The sequence below is a fragment of the Miniopterus natalensis genome, chromosome 5, assembly GCF_054644295.1.
Source record: "Miniopterus natalensis isolate mMinNat1 chromosome 5, mMinNat1.hap1, whole genome shotgun sequence".
Lineage (NCBI taxonomy): Eukaryota > Metazoa > Chordata > Mammalia > Chiroptera > Miniopteridae > Miniopterus > Miniopterus natalensis.
Genome location: NC_142085.1, coordinates 91572615 through 91599128, shown reverse-complemented (window position 1 = coordinate 91599128; position 26514 = coordinate 91572615). Strand labels below are relative to the sequence as shown.

The following is a 26514-nucleotide window of genomic DNA, read 5'->3' as shown; positions in this document are numbered from 1 at the left end:
AACGGCACCTGGCAGCAGCCTTGCTTTGTCGTAGGAGAAGCATTGATGTAAGTACTTTGGATGGTGAAAGAAGGTGAGTGATTTAACCTCCTCAGTGCGTGACAAATGAAGGCCAGGAAAACGCTTTCCACAAACAGCAGTTTTCCTCCAGGAACCCAGCCACGCTCTGCCCATCCCGAGTGCAGCCAGTGCGAGGCCGGGTGGGGGGTCGCCCACAGGAAAGAGTGGACGTGGCCTGTCCTGTCACACACTCACTGTGAAATGACTCAGGACAGCTTCCTGAATGTTTCGGCCACATCCCTGCTGACGGTAAGCTGAGCCCATCGGCCAAGCCTGTCCCTGGCACTGCCCATGCCTCCTGGGCTCTGACGGGGCCTTAACCAGAGGCAGCAGACACACTGCGTGGTCCCTACCCCGAGGGCGTGTCCGGGACAGGCCAGCCGGCCCCTCACAAATCTCATCGTGCTGTGTCTGTTTCCCACTAAAATAGCCTATTGCTCTTCCTAAGTAACTAAAAAAAAGTTTTTATTGATTTCAGAGAGAGGAAGGGAGAGGGAGAGAGAAACATCAATGGCGAGAGTCACTGATCGGCTGCCTCCCGCACCCCCCGACCGGGGATCGAGCCCGCAACCCGGGCCTGCGCCCCGACCGGGAATCAAACCCGGATCTTCTGGATCCCAGGTGGATGTTCAGCTGCTGAGCCACACCGGCCGGGCCCTAAGTGATTTTTAAATGTTTTTGTATAAAAATTCTAACCAAGCTTTAAGGTAGAAGAAAGAAACGACAATCACCAGAAACGTAACCCTGTGGTAACACAGTTAATACGTTGGTGACCATCATTTATGCATCTGAACACACACAGAGACACACACACAAATACACAGGCACTCACACAGACACGCACGCTCTCACGCATGTGCGCGCGCACACACACACGCACACGGAGGAGCCTCACACATGAAGTGTTCTCACGGCCACTGGCCTGTTCTGACCTCCGTCCCCTCCTCCAAACTCCCACCCGGATCGTCACTACCAGCCATCGGCTGTGGCCCCCAGACTTCCCCTCGCTCCGAGGACTCACACACAATTACACGTGTGCATGTACGTGTGTGCATGCCATGGCATGTATAGGGCACCGTGTCACTGTGTAAAAGGCAGAGTCATGCTGTGTAATGTTTACTGTAAGTCCCCTCACTTTGGATTCGGTTCCACGTGGGCCGGCAGAGGTCCCATCGCTTCTGTGACAGAGCCTGGACGTGAATGCTCCACCCCGGCCTCCCTGCTGGGTCCTCTGGGCACAGGGCATGGACTGAGCCCGAGCCACCCAGACGCCTGCGAGGAGCCCTCTCCACAGAAATGTGTCAGAAAGCGAGAACGCCGGAATCAGAAAACCGCAGTGTGCGGCCCCTTGTGGAATCGCGGGTCTGGAGGAGGTCGCCTCGGCCACGTAATTCACAGGCACAGGACACTGGGCCCGGGGCCTGCTCGCGGGAGCCTGCACGTCTCCCGGGCAGGCCTGTCAAGCCCGTGTGAGTCCAGCCACGCTTTCGAGAAACTGACAATTGTTAAAAACACAGAGGCAGCAGACCGGGCGAGTGACGTCACCCGGGGGGCGGGAGGGCGGGCGGCCGAGCCGGCAGACGCGCTGCTCCCCTGGCAGGTCGTCAAGGCCTCTCTCTGTTTCCTCCGCACGGAACTGCCAGGCGAACGGCCTGAGTCACTCTGATTACTTCAAAGCCTGTTTGTCTTGGGCTGCAGCCTGTTTGGGTGAAAACCAAGATAAATTGCAAGTTGGCCCAGGCTGCGAACACACGCGCATTCTCAGTCTTTCTGCTGGGGGTGTGTAGAGTGCCCAGGCTCCGGCCCATCCTGTCCTTACTCAGCACATCGCAGATGGACGTCCCGCAGGGCGAGGCTGTGCAGAGCATGGGCCCTGGGGCTGCAGGGCGGGTCCCACAGTCCTGCCCCCACCAACCGAGCTCAGTGCCACTCGTGCCCAGAGCAGGTGCCGGGAGACGGAGACGGAGGCACAGACAGGCCGGGGACCTGCCCTCCTGTCATGAGCTGCTTGTTGGGCCCAAGAATTACCACAGACTCAGCAGCCTGAAGCAGCAGTGGGCCCGGTGGGTGCGGCGGGCTCCACAGGGGTCTCCAGGCTGGACTCACGCTGCTCGGCTGGGCCAGGGCAATGGGGCTCCCTGCGTGTTGGCGGGACCCGCATCCTTGCGCTTGTGGGACTGGGGCTCTATTTTCCTTCCTGCTGCCGGCAGACACTGCCCAGCTCCCCGAGGCCCCCCGCAGCTCCCGCCATGTGGCCCTCAGCTCAAGTTTACTTTCCCCACAGTCAGCGGGAAGGTCTTGGGCTTCCCCTCACCCACCGGCCTGGGAAGACTCTGTTCTCGGGGTGCGAGCGATTAGGCCAGACCCCTCGGGTATCCCTATGTCAGGGGATGGCAATCACCTGCGAAGCCCCTTCCGGCAGCAGGTGGGCTAGTGTCTGAGTGACCGGGACAGGGGGCCGCTGGGTTCTGTCTCCCACAGTTAAGCACTTCCACAAGCTGCCCCCAGAAGTCAGTTTGAATGAGGGTCCAGTTAATCCCGGTGCTCGGGACAGGGGTGCAGGGGAGCACTGACTCCAATCAGCACCCATGAAACAGCCGTGCCCGGGCGCCCGAAGAACACCGGGAGGACTCCTGACGGAGATGCCTGGGCTCCCCCAGGGCGGATGGAGATGTGCCCAGTGCACCTGGGCCGGTCGGCTCCCGTCCACCCCTGTGAGGCTGCACATGCAGAGGCCTCGTGCCCCAAGCAGTGCGGGTCCACCAGTCCCAGGGCTGCACAGGGAATGGTCCAGGCTGGCTTCCCGCAGCTCCCCGGCCACCTGTCCTCTGACCAGGCGCATGCCCTTTGTCCACCGTTTACCCAGAGCCCACCTTTCCAGACAACACGTTTACACCTGGACCCTCTCGGCCCGGGAATCACCTGTGGCCTGTGCACCTGCCCTTAGCGACGCCTTGTGACACCAGAGGCCGTGTGGCTATACCCAGGGCACTGCCCCGTCCCCACAGGAAGGAGGCCCCGGTGCACAGACGGCATCTCATCCGACCCGGACCCGGACCCGGACCCGGACCCAGACCCGGACCCCGACCCGGACCCAGACCCGGACCCCGACCCGGACCCCGACCCGGACCCAGACCCGGACCCCGACCCGGACCCGGACCCGGACCCCGACCCGGACCCCGACCCGGACCCAGACCCGGACCCCGACCCGGACCCGGACCCGGACCCTGACCCCGACCCGGACCCGGACCCGGACCCGGACCCGGACCCAGATGCGGACCCGGACCCGGACCCAGATGCGGACCCGGACCCGGACCCAGACCTGGACCCAGACCCAGACCCAGACCGCGTCAGTGGCCCGTGGAGTCCCGGGGCGGGTCCCGGGCGCACATGCCTCTCCCCTGCCTCTGCTCTCTCGCTGGGCTGGATACCCACCCTGTGGCCTCCCGTCGCCTACACGGGTGCACCCGGAGACCGCCTGCGCAGAACTGAAGCTACGACAGGGCACCTGCGGCATCAGGAAGGACAAGGGTGTGGACTCTGGGTTTCCATGGGCACGATGTGGGGGTGCCGGGGAGACGCGTGTCGGTGTGAGCCACGTGGGGACGGGAGGCACCGGTCAGGCTGCCTCTGCTCCGTCGGCTCCTGCACACCCTGACCCACCCGCCCTGCCCCGAGTCTCGGCTTCGTGCTGGCCTCGGCAGGGACCGCGCTGTCCCCCGTGGCTCTGAGATCTCAGCACCTTGCATGGTGAAGCCGGGAGGCTGGTGTGAGGAGCAGCCCAGCAGCCACTGGGCACGTCGTCGGGAAGGTGGACGTGCTGGACAGACAGACAGAGGAGGCGGCGGCCCAGGGTCCCACACAGAGCCAGGGACGCAGGGACCTGCCGGGGGGCCGCCTGTCCAGGCGATCAGCACACCTGGTGCTGAAGAGACGAAAGAGCATGTTCGAGGAAGACCCAAGGGAGGCCACGGGACAAGGGACAGGCCAGCAGGACAAGGGAGAGGCCAGCAGGACACGGGAGAGGCCATCAGGACACGGGAGAGGCCAGCAGGACACGGGACAGGCCATCAGGACACGGGAGAGGCCAGCAGGACACGGGACAGGCCATCAGGACACGGGGCAGGCCATCAGGACACGGGGCAGGCCATCAGGACACGGGGCAGGCCAGCAGGACACGGGAGAGGCGGTGTGAGCTCTGACAGTGAGTCAAGAGCAGCTCGGGGCCAGGGCTCCGCTCTCCTTCCCCCACCCTCGTCCATCCACAGGCTCCCTGGAAACCGTGATTGGCAGGCCCAGCTGTGGCCGGGCCCCTCGGGCTGTCCTGACAGATGTTTTAATCTACTGTTTGAAGAATGACTTCTGCTCAGCTCTGCTGTTCAAACATCTGTTTCTGCTTAGGTGGCGCTGGCCATGCCACACGGGGGCTGTCTGAATGGCACCACGCGGCTCCCCCGCGGTCTCCGCCGGGGATGGATTTACGGCCGGTGGGCGGGACACGCTCTAAGCTCTGTAAAATAGATCAGCCACTTGAAAAGCGAGCGGTGTAGCTCCCTACGTGCATCCTTTCTGAACGGGGTGTTTACTGACCCCTGAAACACATCGAGGGAGCGAGGAGCTTCCAGAGCCCACGTGTGGGAGCAGCTTCCTGGCTTTGCCCCCAGCTGCTACCCCCCCCCCCCACTGCGCAGCCTCGGGGCTCGCCGGGCTCGCCACGCAGACCCCTGTGCCCCCGAGAACCCCCCCAGGCTGGGGACAGGGCAGGGCAGCCTGGCGGGCGCCCCCAGACCCCTCTGCGGGGCACGTTTTCGGTATGGCTCTGTTGGTTCTTTACTGACAAGCAGCTCCAAATGCATTCTCATTCACTTAAGCAGAAAATGACCTTCTTAGGAACAAAGGGAGGCCGGCGGGTGCAGCTTAGAGAGGGGCCAGGGCACCGTGCGGTTACGGGGGCGCTCACGTGGCAGGAGCCCGGGACGGGGCAGGGCCCACAGACCACGAATCTGAGACAACACCTGTGCTGAATAACCGAGGACGCTGTGTGGCTGACGGCTGGCCCTTGCCGCTGGCCCAGGACAACCCAAGGCCCAGGGGCCTGTGCCCTGGTGAGCGAGCCCCAGGCGGGGGCCGCACACCCGACCCTCTGCCCTGCCGCCCGGCCGTGGTGGCAGATTACATGGATGGAAGGACAGGAAACAGCTCGCTGGCCGGAAGATGGATGGTCGGAGGCAGAGATGAGCTAGTGAATGTTCAACAGCCTGCTCCTCACACAGAGAGAAACTTGATTTACAGCGTTTTCCGATTTCTGTGGTGTAAGCGATCCCACTGGGGCCAGTTTTGGTCACACCATGGAGTCTCCGAGCGCATGGTGCTGGACAGCGCGAGGCCTGGGGGCGGGCGTGGCTGCTGCAGCCCCACGGGCCACAGGAGTGATGGCCCGAGACACGGCCTGAGTCCCGAGGACCTTGGGAAAGATGGGAGACGCCCACAGCGCGCCCCGCCCCGTCCCGGCCGCAGCTCCCCTCCAAGACAGCACGTGGCCCTGCTCCCCCTGCCAGAGCCCTCGGCTCAGGGGGCAGAATCAGAGCTGATCGGGGCGACTGTCCCCCGCGGTTTAATCTGTGCTCCTTCCCCACAGGAGCCCCGTGTCCCCTGCCCCGTGCTTTTCACTCCGACATTCGCCGTGGTCACCTCACGCTTCCCGGAACCCACTGTGTGCCTGCGCAGTCCGGCCTTGCTTTGGAAACTAACAGGCGAGCCCGGGAGGGCTGCACCCAGCACCTGGAGCCCAGAGGCCACGGCGCTCAGACGAGGCCACGTTAAACTGGATTAGAGTTGGAAGGTGTTGGGTTTTTCTCTTGGCTTATTGGGGCTGTTTTTATTCCCAGAGGTAAATGACATTAAAGAGGAAAATGGACCCTGTTGTGGGAGAAGCTGAGCTCCCTTTGCTCTTTTCATTGGAAGGGGGGTGGTGCAAAGGGCACCTTGCTGCCCGGCTGGGGGCCAGAGTGGACAGGGGCGGGGGGACCACGCTTCTCGCTCTCCTTCCGCGAGGACTCGGGAAGTCAGGGAGGGTCATGGCCGGGGCGCGGGGCGGTGCCCGGGGCGTGGGGAGGTGGGGACTTGGCAGCCGCGGCCGCCAGGTCAGCAGGTGGCCGTGCCAGCCGGGCAGGATGTACGCGTCCGACGTGCGGGGCTGCGGGGCCGGCTGCGGGGGGCCCTCGGTCCCCTGTGGCCTCTGAGGTTAAGGGAGCCCTGCGCCGATCCCCTGGCTTATGGTGTGGCCACATCCACAGCGCGTTGTGTATAAAAGCCTGGATCTCGCCATCTAGGCCTTCGGACCGCACTCGGCTGGGATCATTAACTTGTCACATGTAACCAAGACAAACGCTCGTAATGGCCCCGTGTTTATCAAGTCCATCTACAGCGCGCGGGGAATTCCGTGGCGTTGTTTGCCTGAGCTATAAATATTTTAAGTCCGCGCCAGTAACAGGAGTTTCTGTGTATACTACACGGTGTCCCTTTTATCCGGTCCGAGGGAGCACGAGGGAGCGGATGTAAACTGTCCAAACAAACATGTTTCTTCCCCCAGCTGGGTGCCCCGCTGTCTCTCCCCCGGGAGCCCTGGTGGTCCCGGCACCCGCAGGTGGGCACCGCCGGGTGGCGTGGAGCAGGGGCTGTGCGGTCGGTGTCATGCCGGGCGCTGTGCTGTGTGGTGGGGGAGGGTGGCATGGCCGAGCTATGTTAGGACGTGAGGCGAGGTGTGTGGTGTGGAGGTGAGGGGTGGGTAGGCCTGTCCACCCCTTACGACAGCGGCCGTGGCCGTGGCCGTGGCCGTGCGTGTGATGGAGGGAGGGGGGAGGAGAGGCTGGGGAAACGTCTGTGAGCAGAATTTCAATTAGCAACAAAGGCCTTTAACGTTCCCCATAAGCCCGGCCCCCGCCGTCCCTGCCAGGTGAGGTCAGGTGAACTTCCTCCCCTGAAAGCTGCGCCGACTCATTAGCTAAAAGGGCAACATGAGACCCAAGTGGAGCCTCCGAATACAAAGGCAGAGGCTTTCTTTCCACAGGAGAAAACAGCCAGGAAAGCCGAGCCGGCCCCGTAAGGACACACCGTGGGCCCGGGTGCCCGGCAACCGCCAGGGAAGCTGCTGAGAAATCCCATTTCCACGTGGCCCTCGAGCCGCCAGCTGCTCCCCGGCTTTCAAAGGGCAGGTCTTCATCTTCTCAGGACAGACTGACTTGGGAGGGAGCCACGCCTGGCTGGCTGTCGGGGCCGACAGGGCGCGAGTGCGTATTTCCTGGGCTTCTCCCTCGTCACCGAGAGAGGCACAGGACCACGCGGGGACCACGCCGCGCACAGCGGGAGGGCGTGCGGAGCTGAGGGCCCTTGTCCTGTGTGTCTGTTGCTGCTAAAAACAAGAGAGAGGAGCCTGTGTCCTCAGGCCAAGTGTCTGGATTCTAAGCTGCCTTTCTCATAACACTGTCCTCTCCGCGTTAAATATTTAATGTACACGCCGGACGCACGGAGCTGGGCCTGTGGGGGGAACGCCTGGGAATACGTCCGTGTGTGCGAGCTCCTGGACGAACGTCTCCCGGGGTCAACACCGCCTCCCCGCAGGGACTGCGCAGCGTCGCGGCCACACCGGGGCTCAGGCTGAAGTGGTTCCTGCCCAGGGACAGACGGTCATGCTCCTGCCGACTTGAGCCCACACCCCCATCAGCTGGGCGCAGGGACCCGTCTGGTCTTCCCGGCTTGCCCCCTTCCCCGGCCGCACAGCGCTGCTTACATGTGAGCTGTGGTCGCCGCCTGGCAGCCCGGGTCCATGCACAGCCCGGGGGAGCCGCGCCCCCCACAGAGCGTCTGCGGGAGCGTTTCCACGTGCGGGGGCCCCTCCTCCAGCTCCCTCGCTCCCACTCGGACACCGGGTCACAGCAGCAGAAAGGAACGGGTCGGGCCCCAGCTTCCCACCCCGTCAGACCCGTCCCATCAGCTGCGCTGGCCGCGTGGCCACACTGCCTGCGGGGGAGTGACCACGGGTAGGTGCAGTAACACAGGGACAACGCCACGGACGTCACCTGCTCCGCGCCAGGCACACGGGTCCCCACACTCGCCGCGTGGGCTCCCAAGGCGTCCTCAGCACGACCGCTACTCCTTCGCACTGAAAAGACCGAATAGAAGGAACAGCAGGGACCCCGCGCAGGCCGGCGGTCGTGAGTCGCAGTGTGGGCGACACGGTGCTGTGGCACTGACGTGAAAAAAATGCGTGTCAGTGAAATACGTGGATGAAACGGAACGTTGTCTGGAATTAGTTTTAAAATATGCCCCCTCCTCCCCCCAAAAATGTGTGGGGCAGTAGCCAAAGAAGGAGGGCAGGACCGGGCCCGGGGACAGACAGAGGTCGCTCCTCGCTCCAGGCGTGTCTGAAGATGTTTAGTTTCCGGGTTTGAGGAGAAAGGGCTGCTGTTGCCCCTGAGACTGACCCGCACGTGGTTTCACCGCCCAGTGTCCCACGCTTGCTGTTCTCTCTCCACAATGAGCCCCCACGTTCCCAGTGCCCCCTCTCCAAGGGCCCAGGCCCAGACCCTGGCCGCAGAGGCGCGTGACCTGCATTCAGGAAAGGAAATCGCCACCTGCGCAGACGCTGGCCCCTCACCTGGACCCTAAGCCCTAAGATGCAGCAGAGTGAGATGGGGCTACGGCCCGGGGTGGGGTGGGGCGGGGGTGTCGGCCACGTGGAGAGGGCGCCAGCCTCCCGTCCCCACGGCGGGGAGAGCCGGGCGTGAAAGGCCCTCGTGACCACAGCTTAAAGCAAGTGGAGCCGCTTTCCACTTTCCCGGGAGGTCTGGGAATGGAGAGGAGCGGGAGGGGCCCAGGGCAGAGGGGTCAGCGCGGAGCCGCAGCCCAGGACAAATATATTTTAATGAGCTCCCTGTGCCCTTTATGGCCAAGATCAATAGGCGGCAGCCTGAATGGCCGCCGAGGAGCGGAGGTGACAGCTGTCGAGTGTGTGCCCGAGCGCGCCTGTCGTGGGGGGGCGGCGAGAGGCTGCTGGAGATCTGTCACACGGCGAGGTGGCATCCCGGGGCCCAGCCCGGGCAGAGGGCCGGCTTTCCTGGGGGCGGCAGCCCGGAGCCGCGGCCGGCCCTGTGCGGAAACCAGCTGAGGTTTCTGGAGCAGCCGGCAGGGCAGCAGCCCCGGCATTTAATTAACTAATTGCCGCCTGCTGACATGCGCCCCGACTCCCCGTGTGCAGTGCAGCCCCCCTCCCAAGTCAGGTAACACCTGACGGGCTCTTCCGAGGGCGGGGCAGGCCCGTCCCCTCCGTCTGCCGCTGTGGGGCCGGGCTCTGCCCGCCTGCGGGTCTGCGGTGTGGGGCCGAGGGCCGAGGGCCTCAGGTGGGACTGGGAGCGTCATGGGCGTGATTAGCACTTGCCGGCCCTGAGCTGCCCTGGGGGGCCCACAGGACGCAGTGATCAGCTAGTGGAAAAATCTCTCCTTTCAGGCGGAGAGGCTCAGTAATGACGTGGGCGTGGCTGTCTCTCCTCGAGCTGGGCACAGGTTTGAGCAGAAGGGCTGGTGAGGGCTCGGGAGCATCATGGCTGGTGGCCTGGCCCAGGGGAGGCTGGTTTCCTCATCATTACACGGAAACAAACCGCCCGGGGTCGTGTTTCGGCTCCTTCGGCCGGGACAGCCCGGGTGTGGGAGGAGGGGGGCTGCCAGACTGCAGGACGCAGGGCAGGGCCCTCCCGGGGAGGTGGGGCAGAAACCCCCCTCCGGGGGCTGGGAGGGCAACCCGGTCCCTGGGCAATAAGCCTGGACAGGCCCAGGCTGCAGCTCTTATCACCTGTGAGGGGCTCCTAAGCTGATGGCTGGAGACCACGTGTGGGGGCCACGTGTGGGGACCACGTGTCTCAGGTTCAGCAGTCTGGGCGGGACACAGGGGCTGAGCTCTGCTGCAGTGTGAAATCCACCACCACCAGGTCAGCCACCGGGAGGCGTGCAGTCGCTGCCCAGCTGTGTCATGGACGGTGGCTCAGGAGGAAGGAAAATGCCATCAGTTTAATAGCCCTCGGTGTGGTGATTCCCTCCCACCCCAGCTTCGAGGTGATGCGTCTATCGCCGGCTTCTCTGCGGAGGCGAATAAATAACGCAGATGCCAGCATTTGGAGGCCATTTAGAGGCACCTCCATGACACCCATAATATCAAAAACTGGATACTGGACGTGATGCCAGAGATTTACCGTTGCAGACACAGGGGTGGGTCTCCTCCTGCCCCACGAAGGTCCCAGGAGATAAATATTTTGTGAAAAGCCCGCAGATTGCTTCTTTATGGCGAGTGCCTGCTCTGTGCCTCGGAGGGAGAAATGTTTGTCTGCGCTTGGCTCCCAGTCACCACAAATCATACTGTGATTCCGCAGGACTGAGGTGATAAATGAGCGCGGGGAACGAAGGTGTCGTAGAGAACAGACCGGGCTCCCGCAGCATCTCCCAGTCCTCGCCGCCCTCTGCTGTTGCCATGGAAACCATGCAGCAGGCCCATCTTAACAGCAGGCGCCTGCGGACGTGGCTTCCTACCTACTTGCTTCCTTATTTCTTATTTATTTTCAAAAGGGATTAAAAAGTACGTGTCGTGTCAACTTAAATTTACTGACTTAATTTTTATTTATTCTACCGACCTGCCCGCATGCCCCTCTGCCCACCTCCACACCTGCCAGCTTTGTTCAAGGAGGAACTCGAGAGGCTTCCTGTGCAGAGCTGACTTCACTAAAGAGATAGGCGTCTATTATTTTTCAAATTCAGAGGAAAAACGTAAGCTCCTTAGCAATGGCACGACGGCACTAGCTCTAAGTTTTTTCTGCTATAATATTTTGTTAAATGAATTCAAGACGCTGTTGAGCTCTGAGTGTGTAAGAACAGAAGGCGTTTATGGAGACCTGGGCTCCCAACGACACAGCTACATACACAGCTGCATGGCAGGTAAAACACACTTTTAAAAGGCTGGTTTAAAAAGCTGGCTATAGGTGATTTGTTTTCTCTTTCAACAGATCCAAGGATTGAAAACCAGAATCATCTTTTTAGAAGCTGAGAAAGTGATAAAACTCAGCATTAAATGTTAGTAAAATAGGATTCAATAAATACTTTCTTAACATGGTAAGACACAGACATCTCAGCCCCAATGACAATAATGAGCGAAAACCTTCTGCAAATAATAAAATAGTTTAGTAAGATATCAGGGTATGAAATTAATATAGAGAAACCAGTAGCTTCAGAAGATAAAATGGAAGACACGACCCCATTTAATTAGCCAAAAGCAGAGATGAAGCGTTCAGGAATAGCGGAAGTTAAGATCTGCGGCGTATCCTAAATGCCCGAACAGTTCACGCAACACAGCGGGTACCAGCAGGGAGACTCCCGATGTCGTTCATCACGAGGGGTCAGCATCAAGAATGCCAGGTTCCCCAACTTATTTTACAAATTAACGCAAATTCAATAAAAATAACGAAAGTCCAGGTTTTCCGGGAGCTTTGTGTCTGATCGTTTCATTGTGGGGTGAGCACTGGACAGTCTGGTTCTGAAGTTCAACTAGGGAAAGAAACAAACAAGGGTGGACAGAGAATCCTGCAGAGAGAGTTGGGGAGGGAGGGGCCCCCCAGGTCCCGAATTGTGTAATTGTCCTGCGAGGACACGGCCGTGCTGGCTCATGAACAGACCCGCAGAGCGACACACAAACACAGAAGCGCAGGTGGACACAACATACGTGGGAAGGTGACACCTCAGCTTAGTGAGAAGTGACCGTGATAAGTGGCATTGGGACGACCCAGTCGCTATCCAGCAAGATAACTAATAAAGATAAAAGTTGCAACCATATCTCACACTGTACATCAGAATAAATTCCAAATAATCAATTATTTAAATATTAAAAATAAAATCATAAGTCACCAGCAAATCCCTTTACAACTGTGTAGTCAAGGAAGACTTTTAATTAAAACTGAAAATCCAAATGCAGTGAAAGGATTTACAGATTAAACTGCATCACAATAAAACTTCTGCACAAAAAGCTGCCATCAGCACATTTATGTCAAGACAGACAGTAAGAAAAAAATATATTTCACCACCTTTCACAACCTGTGCCTTTAGTATGTGAAGAGCTCCGGAAAGCAATAAAGAGACAAAGATCAGCAACCCAACAGATAGATGGGCAGACACTGTAACCAGACAGTTCAGGGAAAAGAAACTACAAAATCTAAGATGCTCAACCTTATTAGTAATAGAAAACCTATTAGGCTGGCAAAAGTCAAAATTTTTTATAATAGTTAATGAGACTGGAGACAGAGGCATTTTTATACAGTAAGTGAATAAATTTCATAACCTATTGGGAGGATAATTGGGAAACGGCTATAAAACAACATAGGCACGTATCTTTTGGGCAATTGTACTCCTAGGAATTGGGTTTAAAGATACGTGCAAAGTGACACACATCAAAGCTGTTAGCGCAGTGTTATCTGTTATAACAAAAGATTGAAACAACTTAAAAGTCCGTGAATAGGAAACATCCCTACGGTGGAATACTACGCAGCCTTAAACACGGAGGAGTTCTCCATGCACTGATTCTCGATATGTAGCAGTAAGCAAGAGGGCCGGGGGGAGTGCAGGGCACGCTACATACCACTCCTGTGTAAGAAACGGGGGGCGAAAGGGGGCGCCCGCGCTTCCACTCGTTTCCATAAACACTAGGGTACCCAGAAACCAGTCACAACTCCTAGCCTTCACATATAAAGAGCTCCGAGGAATCAACAAGAAAGTAATTTCCATCTGAACTGACTGCCCCTGACTTCAGAGACCAGTTATTTTAACACTATAGATAAAAAAGTTAATGTAAATATCATGTGCTTTGTATTTACCATCAGGCTTAGTGACAGGAAGTCTTCTCAAACACTACAAAGTGTATTTCCGTACAATACGATTTTCTGTTCTCTCTTTCTCTACCTTACTGATTGTGGACTCAGCAAAACCATGGTACCAGTGAGCTCCTTGGAACCCAGATCGTCCCGCAGAACCTAAAGCAACTTTGTCCAATGTCCCCCTAACACCAAAGGCTGGGGTCAGCAGGTGAAAGGTAGCTGGGCATCTCCGGTCATTCTCTCCCAGCTGCCAGCCAGGCATGGCTCACGGAGGACACAGGATGGACAGACCCCCGAGCCCGTGGAATCTGACAAGCCACCCTCCTGCCCTAGGAGGATCCCTCGGGGGGCCTCTGGTCCCACTGCCCCCGACACCCATTCACAGGAACAACATGGGCTCAACTGTCCCTCTCACCTGCCTCAGTGGGCACCTGGACGACCAACATTCACCTGGGCCCGGAGAACCTCGTGGGACCCGGCTGAGCTCACAGTGCATGAAGCCTGGAGCGGGGCCTCTCGGCGAGTGTGTGACTCCTGAGTGGACGCTGTAGTGGACGCTGTCTACTAGGCTACGGGGACTCCTGCTGGGTCCCTAAGGAAACCAGGCCCACCGTCTGGTCAGCGTGGGGTGGGGTGGGAGAGAGCCCCGATGGCAGTGGGAAGGCGCAGGGCTCTGGACATCAGAGTCCACTTGAAATGGTGGGCAGAGGAGCGGACACCCTCACAGTGGCCAACACCATGATGTTAAATGGAAACGCCCAGGGACTATCTAAGGGAAGGTCATCAGGACTGAAGACGTGAGGCTGACCAACGGGCCTCTCAGGCGATGAAGAGAAACAGTGTCCTGCGGAGCTGGACTCCAGGCCGGCCTCCTGGTGGCTGCAGTGTTGCTCATGAGGCAGAGGCGGGGATGCGGCTGGGACCCCAGCCAAGCAGAGCCTGGCTCAGAGGCCCCTGGGCAGGGACGGAGGGAGGCCTGGCGGAGGGCGGGGGAGGAGGAGGGGTGCGGCCGGACCCCCAGGACGTGTGAACAGAGACGCCCTACGTGGCTGGGCGTGCCAGCAGCCATCTGGACACAGCTAAACTTTAAAGGAAACCATTGCCACCATTTGTCCCTGCCTGCTGGACGCTGCACCTCCAGGTGCCTGTCGAGGTGTCGGATGCTCTCACACCCTCTGGTTTGTCCCCGATGGACAAACACCATGGGGCAAATGGGCCGCCCACAGACCCAGCCCGACGTTCCTTTCAGGGGTGTGAGGGGCGGGACTAGAAGGCGGCATGGGCTCCGTTACTGTACCGACTGCTAACCGTCCAGCGGAGGTGCCCGCAGGCACCGAGGGTCCCCGCACACAGGACGCCCCCAGCCCCCCCAGCTTTGTTCTCTGACCAAACCCTCCCCTGCCCCTCCCCAGTGTTCCCACCTCCCGCCTGCTCTGATCCCTCTGCTCCTGGGAAATCAGCTCTCCTCTAGTTCTGTCCCTGTAGCTTCCTCGTGTACATCTCTTCACATCGCCGCCTCCGAGCCCCTCCGCGTCCGTGTCCCCCTCCCACCCAGCGCACCTGTCTCCTCCTGGGGGCCGGGGCGGGCGCCTTCTCCCCACCCGCAGGCACTGGCTCCCCTCAGCAGGGGCCCCTGCGGCCCTCTGCCCCTCACTGTCAGCCCCGGGCGGTGGGGCCTGGGGGCAGAGCCTGGTCCCTGTCCCCTCGCTCAGCGGCCTTCCCAGGCCTCAGGGCAGCCTTTCCTCACCCCGGGCCCCTCCCTCCTATGTCCTCACTTCTTGTTACTTTGTTGGTCCTTTGAGATCAGGCTGCTAAATGCCGTCCCCGGGGTGTCTCTCCTGGTCGCAGACCCTCCAGGCCCCATCCAGTCGCCCAGGCCCCTGGTCCAGATCCCGACGGAGGGAAAGGGAGCCAGGGGGCCGTGTGGCTCCCACACCCCTCAGCCCACCTCCCGCCAGCCCGGGACTGAACCCAAGTCCCTGGGACGGCCTCGGTCCTGCTCTGGGCCACAGCGACGCCTGGCTCCCTCCGCAGCGCCTGTCCTCCCGGAAAGCTCCCAGCGTTCCGGGATCCTTCAGTCTCCCCAGTGGAGCCTCTTGCCCACAGTGAAGTATTAAGTTTCTGGTTATGTCCACTTATTACATAACTTCCATCCAAGCAGAGAAAACAGAATTACCAGCTATTACAGGGAAGAAAAAGTAAGCCTGGAAACGCAGGAACCTGACCCCAGGGGACACAGGGCCTCTCTGGGCACTGACCACACAGGTGAGGGGTGGCTCCTGAGGGCTCTTTACTGTTTGACCCTTTAAAGAAACATTAAGTCTAAAAACGGGGAGTGGGAGCGTGAACCTCAGGGGGCCGGTTTCGAGAAAGGACTTACTCTTGGCCCGACCGAAGCTGCGCTGCAGGCTGGGGAGGGCTCAGCTCTCCTGGAGGTCTCCAGATAAAGCAGGCCTGGGTGGGCTGAAAGGAAGTGCCGCCCCGGGGCCCAGCAAGCTCGCTTTCGTCTAGAACCACAGCAGTGAGCACGGGGCAGGACAGACGTCTGAGGGCACCAGCCGGCCGGGTCCCAGAGCCGTCCTCTGAGCCGCCCCTGAGCGGGGCAAGGCTTCGGACGCTCTGTCTCCTGCATAACAGAGCCAATCTGTGGTTCGCTCCTGGTCCTCTGGGAGACCCTCCGGAGAGCGCGTTTCACCTGCACCCAGGGCGCACGGGCCCATTCCCTGCAGCTGCCTCGGTGCCTTACTGAAGGGCGCCACCCCGCGGCTCGCCAGGGCAACGCGACACCCCTCCCGAGGCGGAAACAGCTGCCCTCCGCCCTGACAGGAGACAGACTTGCGGCCCCCTGGTCTCCCCACCCCCTTCCTGACCCAAAACCTGCAGCCCCAAGACCAGGCGGGGGGAGGAGACCTGACTCTAGAGTCTCGACATGGTGCTTTATGCTGAATGTGCTCAGAACACACACAAATCTGAGCTTTTATTATTTAAAAAAAAAATCTTTATTGATTTCAGAGAGAGGGAGAAACATCAATGAGAGTAATTGAACGGCTGCCTCCTGCACGCCCCCTGCTGGGGATCGAGCCCACAACCCGGGCATGTGCCCCGACCAGGAATCCAACTGTGACCTGCTGGTTCATAGGTTGATGCTCAACCACTGAGCCACACCGGCCGGGCTCCTGTTTTTTTTCCTTAGAATTGAGCAGACGCTGCCCGACAGCGATGCGCTGACTGCTGGGTCTGGAGGTCGGGGGAACCTTACTCACTGGCGCACACGGCGTCGACACTCACTGCATGGAGAGCGCACAGCAGACACTGTGAAGCTGAAATGAACAGGGACCTGCCCACTCACACGGCAGCCCTTCGGGTGGGTACCGTCCAACAGCAGGCACGCCAAGGGCCCTGCCCCTCCTGCCACCTGGCCTCCACATACCCTCCCTACGTGTTTATCAGACGTGCTGGATGGCAGGGAAGGGCTTATCAGCTTGAAATGCACCAAATATTTAATGTGCCCAGTCCACCCAGAGAGCAAATCTCTTCTTCAGAGGAAGACGACAAGTAGTAAGTATAGACGACACAGCAAAAATTACACGATTTTACATCCACTAGTTCAGGCACATTTATTGACGGGAGCGAGCGACGGAAGCACGGCTCCTGGGAAAACGGCCACGAGGGTTCAGGTGGCTTTCGGGAGCTGTGACAGGCAGACGTCTGTGCTGAGGGAACCAGCGCCATCCGCCTCATCAGAAATGACTAGCTTCCATCACCAGGAAGGGAACAGTAACACACGTGCGCCCAGATGTGCTGCTGGGAAGGACATGCACCGCGAGGGGAACGTGTGCCCCCGGTGTCCCCTGGATTCCCGACTTGACACTGTCGAGTCCGTTCTAGACGGGCTGCCAACGTGTGTTCATGGGGCTGCTTCACTTGGGCTTCTTGGCTAAATGAACTAGCATCTGCTGCTGCTCACTGAAGGCCCAGATCCTCAGCAGGGCCGTGTGCGTGAGCCTGGCGGTCTCGCCCCACTGGTTCTTGGCCTGGCTGGTGAGCGTCGCCAGGTTCTCTGTGTACTGCAGGATCGACCTTAGGAACCTGTTTAAAACATTAATTTCTCTATTCCACTGAAAGATGTGACAATGATTCAAATGTTTTCTATTTTGGAATTATAACTAACGTACTGAACTTAATTTTTATCTGTGAATTCAAGAAAAAGTAGTGCACACAAAATGTAAACAGAACACAAATTATGTGAGCGAGGGAAACGCTGACGGGTCACTGCCACTGGAGAGATGGAGGGACCCCCAGAGTCTCTCTCACATTCAATGCCCATTTAAAAAAATTGATTTGAGGGAGAGAGAGAGGGAGAGAGAGAAACATCAATCGGTTGCCTCCTGCACACACCCCTACCAGGGACCAAACGTGCAACCCAAGTGTGTGCCCGACCAGGAATCGAACCTGTGACCTTCCGGTGCCCAGGACGACACTGAGCCACATCAGCCAGGGCCTCAACGCCTTTCCAGACTTACTCTCAAATCCAGACAGGACATTTTTACATGACGGACCTGCCCTAGGTTAAACTGACACGTAATACACACACTGTGGCACTCAGGGGCCCTGCGGGTAGTGTCCTCCTATCTCTGCCCTGCAGTCGGCTCCACCTTTCAGGAGCAGGGCCCCACGTCATGGGAGACACCCACTGTCAGGCAGCTGCTAGTCTTAAATGGTTTTCCTTAAAGACACTCGTCAGTGGTCAGAGGCTGACTTGTGGGAATGTTACTTTTACATTCTCTGAGTTTTCTCTCCCCCAAATTTTGCAAGTAGTCTAAAATTTTCTCTCCAACTTTTAAAACGCTCAAAACTTTTCTAACTTAGAAGTTGAAAGAATAATACAATGGATTTCCATAGATTTTTTGCCAAGCGAGTGGTTCTCAACTGGGAGTGACTCCGCTCCCCAGGGATATTTGGCCTCATTTAAACCATTCCTGTCGTACTGGGAGTGCTGCTGGCATCCAGTGGGCTGCCAGTCATCCTGCAGTGCACAGGATGGCCCACAGCCCCCACCAGGCACAGGTGGTGGTGTTTTAAAAAATCACCAAGGAAAATTACCAACAGGAGTGGAAATTACTTACTTGAGGTACTGCTGGTGTCCACAAGTGGTTTTCCCATGAACGCTGTGAATGTTGACCAATTCCAGTGCGATCAGCAACAAAATCAGGGAGAGCACAGGAGACAGAAGCTTAATGCTAAAAACAGATAAAATAAATTAAGGTCTGTTAGATACAATGCTTTTCAATTTCATAAGGAAAACAATGTTTCACCTGACCTGCCCTTTTTTCAAGAGTCCTGAAATCCAAACTTCCCCAAAGAACACGGGGCATCCACCGCTGTTTCCCCAACCACGGGGCCTGTTCCACAGCTGTGCCAGGAAAGCCCTCGGGGAAGCCCGGCTGCCTGCCAGCCAGGCCCTGCCCTCCTCGCACTCCTGCCAGGGTGCAGCAGCTCTGTCTAGTTCTAAGCTAGGGGCCTGCCCTCCAGTGGCTGTACTGCCCCTCAGGACGGAGAGGACGCCAGGCCCTGCACCCAGACCTGCCTGCACACCCTTTCTCTCTGCATTTGTCAGCATCTGTCTTCCCATCTGATAGGAAAAACCTCTCACAGGAAGAGTAACAGAAATGGTTTAAACATGAAAATGTGTTCAATGTCTCTGGGACTCAAAGAAATTCCACTTAAAGTGAGAGATTATCTTTCCCATAAAGCTGGTAGGAGTTTTAAACATATTGTTTGGGGAAGGATGTGACGTAACAGGGACCATCTCATAAACTGCTGGTAAGAGTGTAAATTAGTTTTCAGAAGCAAAGCAGGAATTTAAAGCTTCATAGACACCACTCAGCTCAAAGTTCTAGGCGTCTGTCCAAAGCGGTAATTTCCTAAGGACGCAGCACACCCTAAAATGCACAACATTTGTGAAGAAACCGTAGTGAGGGCACCCAGGCTGCCTGCTATTGTCTTGAGATCCAAACTGATTTGGTTGGCGAAACCCCTATTCCCACAGGCCGAAATCACAGTTATGGTAAAGTAACACATACCCTAAGTTTCTCTAAAAATAAGTATTTCTCTGAAAGCAAAAATCAAAACTGCATCCAAAGGTAACACCTGCCCCCAGTGCTCCTTCCAAAACCGGGCAAGAGCCACACCTGCGTAACAGGCGCAGGAAGTTCTGCCTCTGCCGGGAGCGCAGCGTCTTCTCCATCCACTGCCGGTGCCTCTGCTCCAGGGCGGCAGCCACCTGCAGGGACACGCGGGCACAGCAGCTGCAGATGTGTCTGAGCACAGCCAGCACTTCCAGGGCGGCTCTAGGGCAGAAGAGCGTCGGGACGCGGATGCTGCAGACGTCCTGGAGCGGCTGGGGCCACCTGCGGGTCAGAGCGCGACTCCCTTGGTGAGAGCACAACTCCCGCGGGCACGTTCCACACCACGCTCCCGGGGCCGCCACACACGGACCTGCTAAACTGAATCTGGTGAGCGGCCAGCTCGCGGTCTGTTTTTGGCCACGAGCACTCCTGTTAACATGGCAGGAGTTCAATCCGCGCAGGCTCACCTGTGGTGAACTGTCGGCGCAACCAGGGCCCGAGAGTGTCGAGGCGCATCTAACACGTCCTCCCGGGGGCAACAGGAGGTTCTGATGCTACCATCTCGCTCATACAATTTATAACAGGGAAACAGCTAAGCGTGAGACCCCAATCTGCTTAATAATGTTTGAACGATTTTCAAGATGAAACTCACTTCTCAACAGGAAGGTTTTCCAAGTGGTCGAGAGCACAGTGACTTCCTGGCGTGTGGTGATACAGCTCGGCCAAGACTTTCACAATTAAAGATTCGCAGGCATCTGTCTCAGAATCGCCTTCTAATCTAAAAATAGAAAACAGCTAAGTAAACATGACCGTAGTTAAGACGCCCAAGCAGCACCGGCACAAAATAACCTTGGTGTGACTGGTTCACACAGATTGGTTGAGAAAGCACTCAATCTGAAGACTAGTCTCCCCAGATGGGAAATGAGAAGGCGCCATCGCAGGCAGTGGTGAGAGTCAATGGTGCCCTGGCCAGGTGGCTCGGCTGGCTGGAGCGTCATCCTGTGCCCCAGAGGGTTGCAGGTTCGCGTCCTGGTTGGGGCATGGGCCCAATCTGCAGGTTTGATTCCCAGCCCAGCCGGGGGGTCTACGGGAGGCAGCCGATCAATGTCTCTCACTCTCCCCCTAAGTCTCTCTCCAGAATCAATTAAAAAGCATATCCTCAGGTGAAAATAATTAAAAATAGAAGTCAAGGGTTCCACATGCTAACAGCCAGGCATGTGCTGACAGAGATGACCTATGCACCTGTCTCTGATTCTAGGATCCCCAATTTCTCTGCCTCCACTTCTCTCTTGAGAGTCAGACTCCTTTCTAACTGTCCACTAAATATTTCTAGTGGACATTCTCGGTCTCCGCAAATACCCACCCAGACTGAGCTCTGGGTGGGGCGGTCGCTGCTCTTCCTCTCATCCCCGGCTCCCCCAGTCTCCAAGGCCCAGCAGTCCCTCCTCGGCACTTCCTCGCCCAGCGGCCTTGCTGACGCTCCCTGGCAACTACGAGGTCCGCGTGTCCCGGCGGCACCCACCTGGCTGCTTCCTGTGCAGCGTCTTCAGGCAAAGGCAGCAGAGGCCAAAGCCGGATGCCCTCCTCACAGCTCAGCACCTGGGAGGAAGAGGTCTACGTGCTCTGAGAGGTTTGACAATGAAGTCCTGAAGCACGTTCTTAAATTGCTACAGGTGTGGCAGTTACTTTCTAGAAGCGTGCTTGCAAACGAGGTGGTGGGTGTCAGTCGCTCGTTATGAGGTACAGAAAGCCCGGAGAAACTACTCGGGGCTGGTTGGTAGCAATGTCTGGAGCGGCCATGAAGCTCGTTTGACACTCCAGTCAGGGGCCAGGGCCCAGTCCCCTCCCCGAGTCAGGACTGGCTTTAGTGGGCAGGAGTCACAGGAGCCTGCGGAGGAGGAGAGGCTGCTGGGAGACTTTCCAGGCCGGGCCAGGAGGGTGGCGCTTCTCCCTGGCTCTGTGGGCCAAGTGTTCTGGGTGAAGACACGGAGGCCTCAGCGAGCAGGCCCCGCACCAGGTTCTAGCGTCAGATGGGACACCAGCCCTCACAGCTGGTCCAAACTTCTGACCCACGAAAGTGTAAGGATGCCCTGGCGGGTAGCTCAGCTGGTTGGACTGTCCTCCTGTGCACCAAATGGTTACGGGTTTGATTCCCAGTCAGGGCACATACCTAGGCTGTGGGTTCGATCCCCATCAGGGAGAGTATAGGAGACAACCGATGGAGGCTTCTCCCTGCCCCCCATTCTCTCTCTAGGAAAAAATGTGTAAGGAAATTAAGTGGCTGTTGCTGACACCACTGAACGTGGGTAACTTGTTATGCAGCTGTAATAACCTGAGCATCATTTTTAAAAGAACAGGATGCACAATCATCCACCAAATAAAAAGTGAGTAGTAGATGGAGTGAGAGGCTACAGGAAAAGGTGAGAATCTGAAATCCCCACTGTGGGGAGAGGGGAGGGCAGCGACCAGAAACAGGAAGCAGCGACTTGCAACAAGGAGGCCAAGGCCAGCGAGGCCTAAAGACACCTCCACCCGAAGCCCCTCTTCCCTCCAGAAGCTTCCCCCTTGGAGACACCTGGTGCCCTGCAGGCAGGTGTCCTCCCTTGTAGTGACACATCCTGGGAAACCTCAGGTTTGCACAGGCCCAGTGGGTGCTACAGCCAGTGCGTCCACCCATGGAGCCCACCAGGCACTTGGGGCTGAACCCTCCTCTCAAACAGCACAGGGTGGCACCGCCTCCAGGGCCCTCTCTTCTCTGCACGTCTCCTGCGAGACCCCTTCTAACTGGTTCAGCTTTCCTAAGCCATCACTGGACCTGGTTGTCTCAGAGCACCACCTCCCTCACCGCCTCTGCAGACGCTCCTGACCGCACGTGCAGACTGCAGCGGGTCTCAGGGGCGGTCCCACTGACGCGTTCCTAAGTCAGCCACTATGGTGATTGCCATCTGCTTGGGCACAGCTGTTCCTTCACACCCTACAATATGCAGAATAAAGTACCAAACTGCAGTACCTGGCAGGATGCTTTAAACGTTTTCTGTTTGCTTGTTTGTTTTAACAAAAGCTGGTAAAAAAAACTGACACTCTTCATCCCTGACTAAAAACTGTTACCCGTCCTGGGTTAGTGATGACAACAGCCTGCTGGGCACTTCCCAACAGCCACCCACTTAGCATAAAACACCTGACAAAGCACGCACACTACCGTCGCTTCAGCTGCTGCACCCAGAACCTGAGGCTCAAAAAAACATAGCTGCTTGGCCAAGGCCATGCACCTGAGCCACCATGCAAGGCCACACAACTGAGTGACACACTTTGGTTAGAGAGCCAGATCTGCCAACCCCAAAGTCCGCCTTGGCCAGGCTGGACTGCACCCCTCGAACCTCTGCAGCAGACATGCACACACCTGTTTTTTAAGCAGAGCAACTGGATGGAAGCGAGCACTGTACCCGTCTGCGAGACTGACCAGTGACTTTACTGCTGCTTTTTCCTAGTTTAGGAAAAACACACGTAAGTTACTGCAACTTTTGGTTAGGCTTCTAGTTTTCTTCTACTGAATTTAAAGTCACATAAAGTTCTGATTTCTCATCGTTTCCCTTCATATAATTCCATTCAGTTGTAACTGGGCAAAACTCTGTCGAATAGGTTTGAGATGTTGGTCACATCATAACCAACAAACTGATTTTCAATGAAGCTGATTAACAGTGATAAATTAAAAAGGTCACATCCCCTCTTGTCCACAATGCAACAAAACTAGAAATAAGTAAGATTCCAAACATTTGGAAAATTTAAAAGATTCTCCTAAAAAACAGGGTATAGAAATGTAAACATTAAGACTCAATACACTTAAGAATTCCCAATTCCTTGTTCTCATGGAAGCATAACGTCAATCACATAAATTCAGCAAAAAAAGCTTAACAGTTAGTTACACTTAAAATCTAGCTACATCCTTCCAGAGCTGAATGACAGTGATCGATTCGTTACCTTAAACACTGACGCTGGGTCGTCGTCGACGAATCTCAGGAGAAGCACAAGGGAAAATGCAAGCAGCTGGCCTGTGACTCCTTTTGGAAATGCAGGGAGGCTGACTTCCCCGTGGCTTAAGTGATCTCTCACCCGGGGGCCCTCCTGGTGGTTCAGGAAATCCCAGAGAAATTCCTTTCAGGAAATAAACAGAGAAATACTTTGTTAGTTTTCTCTGAGAGGGAAGGAAAGTGCCACAGCCCCCGCCTGACACATGTAAGGAGCACAGTGGTCGTTTACAGACCAGAGAGGTGAGCCTCAGAGAGACTGAATTCAAGGCCACATGACTGCAAAGAACAGAGCTGGATTCCTGTGAGAACCCCTGCTCTAGCTGCACCCTGCTTCCTCAGGCAGGACTCTCCCGGAAACCCCTATTCTATCTGCACCCCACTGCCCCGGGCAGGACTCTCCTGGGAACCCCTTTTCTAACTGCGCCCTGCTGCCTGGGGTCTGACAGGAGGGCTGGGCACCCTCAGGTGTAAGCACTACCACAGAGCTGTGTGGATGGGTGCAGTGCTCAGTGAAACTCACCCCTTCCTGTTCTCAGCTCCTGCATGGAAGACGACTGCTGTGTCCACATCTGGGAATGACTTTCCCAGGCAATGAAAGGCACCCACTGGCTGCTGCCTGAACACAGCCCTTGCTTTCTGTCTCATGCCTCTTTCTTTCTCAGGTGCCCTTTCTTTCATCACTGAAGCCCAATGAAGGCAGCTGCTCTCTAACAGCCCAAGTCTTAGGTCTGTCCCACAGGTTAGGGGGAACAGGATCAGAAAACCGCTGACCTAGGCAACTTCAGATCGACGAAGAGCTACTGGTTGGAGATGGAGAAGCGTATTAGATAAGCGAGCTCCTCATCCAAACTTCCTGACGGCAGAAATGGGCACCCAAACAGTGGACGAAACCTAAGTCTCAAAGCAGGAAGGAGCACCTTGGCCACCAAATCCCAGCCAGAAGGAATAAATGCAGACGTTCTACTTATAGCCCAAAGTAGCCTCTGCAGTGTCGCCATGAAATTCAAAAAGGCGCGAAACAGAAAGGGGCTCTAGATGGCTGCTCCCCTCATCGAACGCTCCATCTCATTCACCTCCTTTGGTGTCGTTGCAGCTCCCAAAGCAAACACTGTCCCTCCTACTAGCACATGCACATAAGCAACGAGTTCACACAGTGCGTGGAGCAGGGCCACCGCACCCTCAGGCCTTAGAGAAAGGACGTCTGAGTACCTAGCACGACCCACAGGGCCCGAGCTGCAGTCAGGGCTTAGCCGAGTCTGCTGCAGAGAAGAGGTGGAGACGGTGTGCGATGGCTCGGAAGCGCTCTCTGAGCACATCACAGGCCAAAGCGAATGCCGGTCCCGAGAAGCGCTAACCACACACACGGACACAAGGACACCGGCCTGGAAAAGACCCAGCACTTTACCATCGTGGGCTCTCCGAGGAAAAGAGGAAGCTGGTTGATTTCACCATCATTCAAGTGTTTTGCCAACATCTAAAAGAGCAAACGTAAATGAACTAACTGGTAATACACACAGAGGACTTTCAGAGTCGAAGGGTCAGTACCTTTGCTATGAACCGTGAAATAAGCCCCAAGCCAACCACATGAAGTCAGGGGAGTTGTAAAGGAAACCACCGTCTGTTCAGAAAAACTTACCTGTGTAACGATGTTAGTATGTGTGTCTTCTTAACTGTGAGAGTGCGTGTGTATGTATGTTTACTGTTATGTATAGTTACGTGTATTTACGTATATTTGTGTGTACATGAGCATATATGTGCATGTGTGTTTGTATTTATAAGTACATGTGCTTATGCTTATGTACACTTGCATGTTTGTAGACCTGTATATGTGTGTATTGGTATGTAAATGTATTTGTATGCACATGTGTGAATTTATGTCTACTTGAACGTATATGTGGGTATCTGTGTACTTGTATATATGTATCCGTGTATGTGTATTTATGTCTACTTGTGTATGTGTGTGTTTGTATGTATACGTGTTTGTATCCTTGTGAGTATGTGTGAATACGTGTATGTATTTGTATATATGTACACGTGTATATGTATTTGTGTCTACTTGTATACATGTCGTATCTGTGTCTACTTACATGTACACGTGTGTATGTGTGCTCAGTACCCACCACAGTTACTTCATGAGTCACTTAGCTCACAAGGACCATGGAGACCAAGCACTGACCCAACCCTGCAGACGTGACCCTACTCAGACCTGACTGCACTAATTCAATATACACTCAGTAATAGCAACTCATTTACCTAACGGGATAAGCTCTGCGGGTAAGCAGGCACCTCTCTTAATTCACCCACCACTTGTTGTTCACTTAGGAACTAACTGTCATACCAAAAGGCAAAATGACTGCAAAGCCCACCTCTCCACAGGAGACTTGCCCCCGTTTCCTCATAGAGGTGGCTCTGTGGTGTCATGAGCACTTCAAGGTTTGTAAGAATTACTACCCAGGATGACACACACAAGCCTCTGTACTCTACAAGCGACGGAAGACATTTTCCAGGGTAATTTACACTGTTCCAGATTTTCACCTTCAGAACCCCACACCCACATGCACCAATGAACACCATACTCACAACAGCAGCTGATGTGCATTTCCTGTGCAAAACAAGTTAGTGTTAACCTTGAAGCTAACATGTGAGCCTCCAAATTAAATTAGCAGCATTTAACGTTAGTATCCCCGGGCATTTTCCAGCATTGGTCTCTCTACAACTTTAGAAACTTGGTTAATCATATTGGGTCTCAATGAGCCTGAAAACTATACTCAACTCTACAGGGTTTTTTGCTTAATGACTACCAATGTTTTCTTGTGTGTGAATTACGGCTAATCTTTAATTCCGTATTTTAAAAGAATACAATGTTTTGTTTGTTTTAAGTTTACTTACTTCATCAAAGGTGGTGTAAAGAGCTGTTGACTGCAAAAAAGGAAAGAAAAGAAATAATTAAAGCAAAACACAAGCAGAATGACACTACTCAAAGCAGGAAAAAAATCTTACATGCCAACAAACAGGAAAACTTAGCTTGAAAATCAATCTTCGCCTAGCAACACTTCGGGAAAAACGTATGGACAAAACACACGCAATACAAACACATGAAAACCCAGTGAGCCTGGCTGTGAGAACCCGGCCCGTGCAGGTTTAGCTCAGATACTTCAAACACTCAGGGTCCTGGGACCTCACAAAGCACTACTCACACCCACAGAGTATTTCTACTAATGGCTGGTATCTGCGCGAAGCAAGAACAACTGAATATTTTATGGCTACAGGGAGAAAATGAGTGGCTACTAGTTTTATTACATCGCTAAGTTTAAAAGGCTACTTAGAAATATTACAGAACTACCAAAAACAATAAATAAAGTAAACCTAAGTCCTATAAAGTTACAATAGAAA

At 55.9% G+C, this 26514-nt stretch overlaps 1 protein-coding gene across 8 annotated transcripts in view; it reads right to left on the bottom strand.

Annotated features, from left to right (window-relative positions):
• Positions 1-16566: 16566 nt before the first annotated feature.
• ERMARD (ER membrane associated RNA degradation) overlaps positions 16567-26514 on the bottom strand; it is a 35751-nt gene continuing 25803 nt past the window's right edge. For 4 of the 8 annotated variants that reach the window (XM_087817764.1, XM_016212940.2, XM_087817763.1 and 1 more), the window contains 9 exons: positions 26011-26040; positions 24527-24595; positions 23072-23245; positions 22494-22577; positions 20616-20707; positions 19746-19871; positions 19157-19375; positions 18092-18205; positions 16567-17054 (listed from right to left, as the gene is read on the bottom strand). In XM_087817764.1, the coding sequence (XP_087673890.1) occupies positions 16886-17054; positions 18092-18205; positions 19157-19375; positions 19746-19871; positions 20616-20707; positions 22494-22577; positions 23072-23245; positions 24527-24595; positions 26011-26040 (1077 nt within the window). In that variant the 3' untranslated portion in view covers positions 16567-16885. Of the gene's footprint in view, positions 17055-18091; positions 18206-19156; positions 19376-19745; positions 19872-20615; positions 20708-22493; positions 22578-23071; positions 23246-24526; positions 24596-26010; positions 26041-26514 lie in introns of those variants that run through there. The other 4 variants (XM_016212937.2, XM_016212936.2, XM_016212938.2 and 1 more) reach the window with 4 other exon arrangements.